Source organism: Fonticula alba (genome assembly GCF_000388065.1).
Source record: "Fonticula alba strain ATCC 38817 unplaced genomic scaffold supercont2.13, whole genome shotgun sequence".
NCBI classification, from domain to species: Eukaryota; order Rotosphaerida; family Fonticulaceae; genus Fonticula; species Fonticula alba.
This window is the reverse complement of record NW_009242983.1, coordinates 124642-127259: the sequence shown is the minus strand read 5'-3', so window position 1 is coordinate 127259 and position 2618 is coordinate 124642. Positions and strand designations below refer to the sequence as shown.

The following is a 2618-nucleotide window of genomic DNA, read 5'->3' as shown; positions in this document are numbered from 1 at the left end:
GGGGCCGGGTACCAGGGCCCTGGTGGCTGTATCCCCCCCCGCCTCTCTCTCCTCCATCTTGCGTCTCACAATGGCAGTGATGACGCCTGCCACGAGGGGAGGGCTGCATGATCCACGGTCACGCCCGTGCAGTCACACGCGCGTGCCCTTTCTTCTGCCGTGCTTTCTACGCACGGCAAACACCTTTGAGTATGCGCGCGCGCGCGCCCCTCTCCGCTCCCCCCCCCCCCCCCTCCCGCTGGGCGGGGGGAGGCCGAGGGGGGAAAGGCGAGCGCGCGCCCTGCCCTGCTGCTGGTCCAGGGGCAATGGAAGCGGTGGCCTCCTGCACTCGGACGCGTGTGTACGCGCGCACGTCCTCTCGCGCGCAGACAGAGACGCCACCTCTCAGAATAGACCCACAACATCATTTCTCCGCACGGGGAGGGGCTCGGTGAGGCCCCTCTCCTGCAGCCGCGCGCTAACATGGGGCGTATTCTATATTTTGTGGTTGGTGTCAGGGGCAGAGAAGGGGGGGGGGGGGGGGCGGCGGCACGCCCCTTCCCGCGCACGCCCACTATACCGGCCCCCCGTACAGGGGATATGGGTGTGGTGCTGAGCCGGCGGCCGCGGGCGGCGGTGTCGAGGTGGCTGGGAGCGTCCCTGCGGCCGCCGGCGGGCTGATGTTGGCCAGTCGGAGCTGCTCCACAAGCAGGTCTCGCTGGCGGGTGAGTTCGTAGCGGCGCTGCTCGGACTGGGGTTGTGCATGGATGCGTGGCGGGGGGCAGGGCGGGCAGGAGCGGATCAGCCGGGGGAAAGGGGCGGGGAAGGGGCAGGGGGATGTGCAGCCGCACCTCGAGAGCGCTGCGTGCCTCGGCCACGGATGCGGCCTCTTTCTGAAGTTCTTGCGCCCATTGGCGGAGCGCTTGGCGGTCCTGGTCAAGCTGTGCTTGAGCGGGACTGAGACGCCATGTCCACGTCCATGTGTGTGTGTGTGTATGCATTCGGCAGATGTGAGACCGGGACGCGAGTGGGGCTGGTGCTGGCGGAGGGGGGAGGGGACATACGCAGGGGGCGCGGCGGAATCGGCCTTCTTTTGCAGGATCTGGTGCTGCTGGCGCTCGTGCTCTACCAGGCAGGGGAGGGGGCGGGGGCGGGCAGGGGCGCATGGGGTCAGGGAGGCAGGTGCGATTGGGATTGAGCCGGAGAGGGGCGTGCTGCACGCACGCAAGGCCCGGGTAAGGTCGTCCACCTGGCGGCCGAGGGCATCCATGTCCGAGAGGCGAGCCTGGGCGGCGGCCAACTCGGCCCGGAGATTCGACACCTCCTCGGCCGGGCCCGGAGAGTCTGGGCACCGGAGCGAAACGCCCGGGATGGGGCTGTCCCCGTCCGGGCCGCCGCCCAGAGGGCCGGCCTCATCTAGGAAGGCAAATTGCCGGATGGCCTCGTGCGCGATGCGGAACCCCAGCGAGATGAGCCGGTCATCGAAGTGGTCCGGCGGCGGATAGGAGGGCTTGTGGCAGGGGGCGGGGCGGGGGGGGGGGGGGGAGGGCCGGCGGCAAGGCGGGCGGTCAGCTTCGAGGGATGCTCACTGGGGGGGAGGTACGAGGAGAGGGCAGGCACAGGGAGGCACCGGGCCGGACGTACATTGAGCTCAAAGGCCGGGGCCCCGTGTGTGATGGCCGACACCCACTGGGCGCTGGTCATGGAGTGCGACTGGGCGGCCGGGATCTTGGGCAGGACGACCGCCGGGCCGGCAGCCAGGCGCGGGAAGTGGTACGACAGGGCGGTGCACTGCGCGTGCGGGTGTTGGTTTTTTTTTTGCGAATGTCACGGATGTGCGCCCGTGCGCCAGGGTCAGAAGCGGGGCGGGGCGGGTACGGGCAGAGGCAGCGGGCCGCGCACCTCGGACGGCGTGATGACGGCCGAGATGTCGCCAATGGTCAGGAGCATCTGGCAAAGGAGGGACATGGCTAGCCGGAGCTTGGCGTTCTCCTGGCCGAGATGGCGGTTTTCCGTGGCCAGCGCCGACCGGGCCAGCTGCAGGGCCTCGGCCTCGGGCTTGGACGGCTGGGGAGGGAGGGGGGGGGGGCGGCTCTCGGGCGTCAGCGGCGGGCGGCAAGGGGCCGGAGTGGAGGGCGAGGAGGGGCCGCTACGGGCGGTTCTCGAAGGGGCACGCACCTTGCCCGGGGCGGCAGCCAGCGCAGGGGTGGGGTCCGGGCGGTTGAGAACGCGGACGCGCGCACCGTGGCCGGCGTCGCGGGTCGGCGCGCGCCCGGCCCCGGTGCGCGACGTCAGCTGCTGGGCCACCTGCTGCCGGAGTTTAAATACCTCGGTCTCCAGCCGGCGGGTCTCATTCTGCCAGCGGCGGCGGCGGCGGCGCGGAGGGGCGTCAGTGTCAGGCAGGATCGGGGAGGGAGAGGATGGGCGCCGGGCGCCGGGCGCCGGGCCGGTGCATGCGTGGACACACCTCGCGGAAGGTCCGCTCGCGGGCGAGGGCCTCGGCGTGGCGCTTGGCATCGGAGCGCGCCGCGCGCAGGGCCTTGGAGGACTCGGTCAGTGAGGAGAGGCTGGTGGTGAGGCGCGCGCGGACGGCGTCCAGATCGCGGGCCATCGCCGCGGCTCGGGTGGCCCCTTCGCTC

General features: G+C 71.5%; 1 protein-coding gene across 1 annotated transcript; it reads right to left on the bottom strand.

The window, feature by feature from the left end:
- Positions 1-553: 553 nt before the first annotated feature.
- Positions 554-2590, bottom strand: H696_05706 (hypothetical protein; the record flags this gene model as incomplete). Its single annotated transcript, XM_009499519.1, has 8 exons — positions 554-730; positions 831-936; positions 1044-1104; positions 1204-1489; positions 1624-1770; positions 1882-2046; positions 2158-2334; positions 2447-2590. 8 exons carry the CDS (start codon positions 2588-2590, stop codon positions 554-556), a joined length of 1263 nt encoding a protein of 420 aa, XP_009497794.1.
- Positions 2591-2618: the final 28 nt, after the last annotated feature.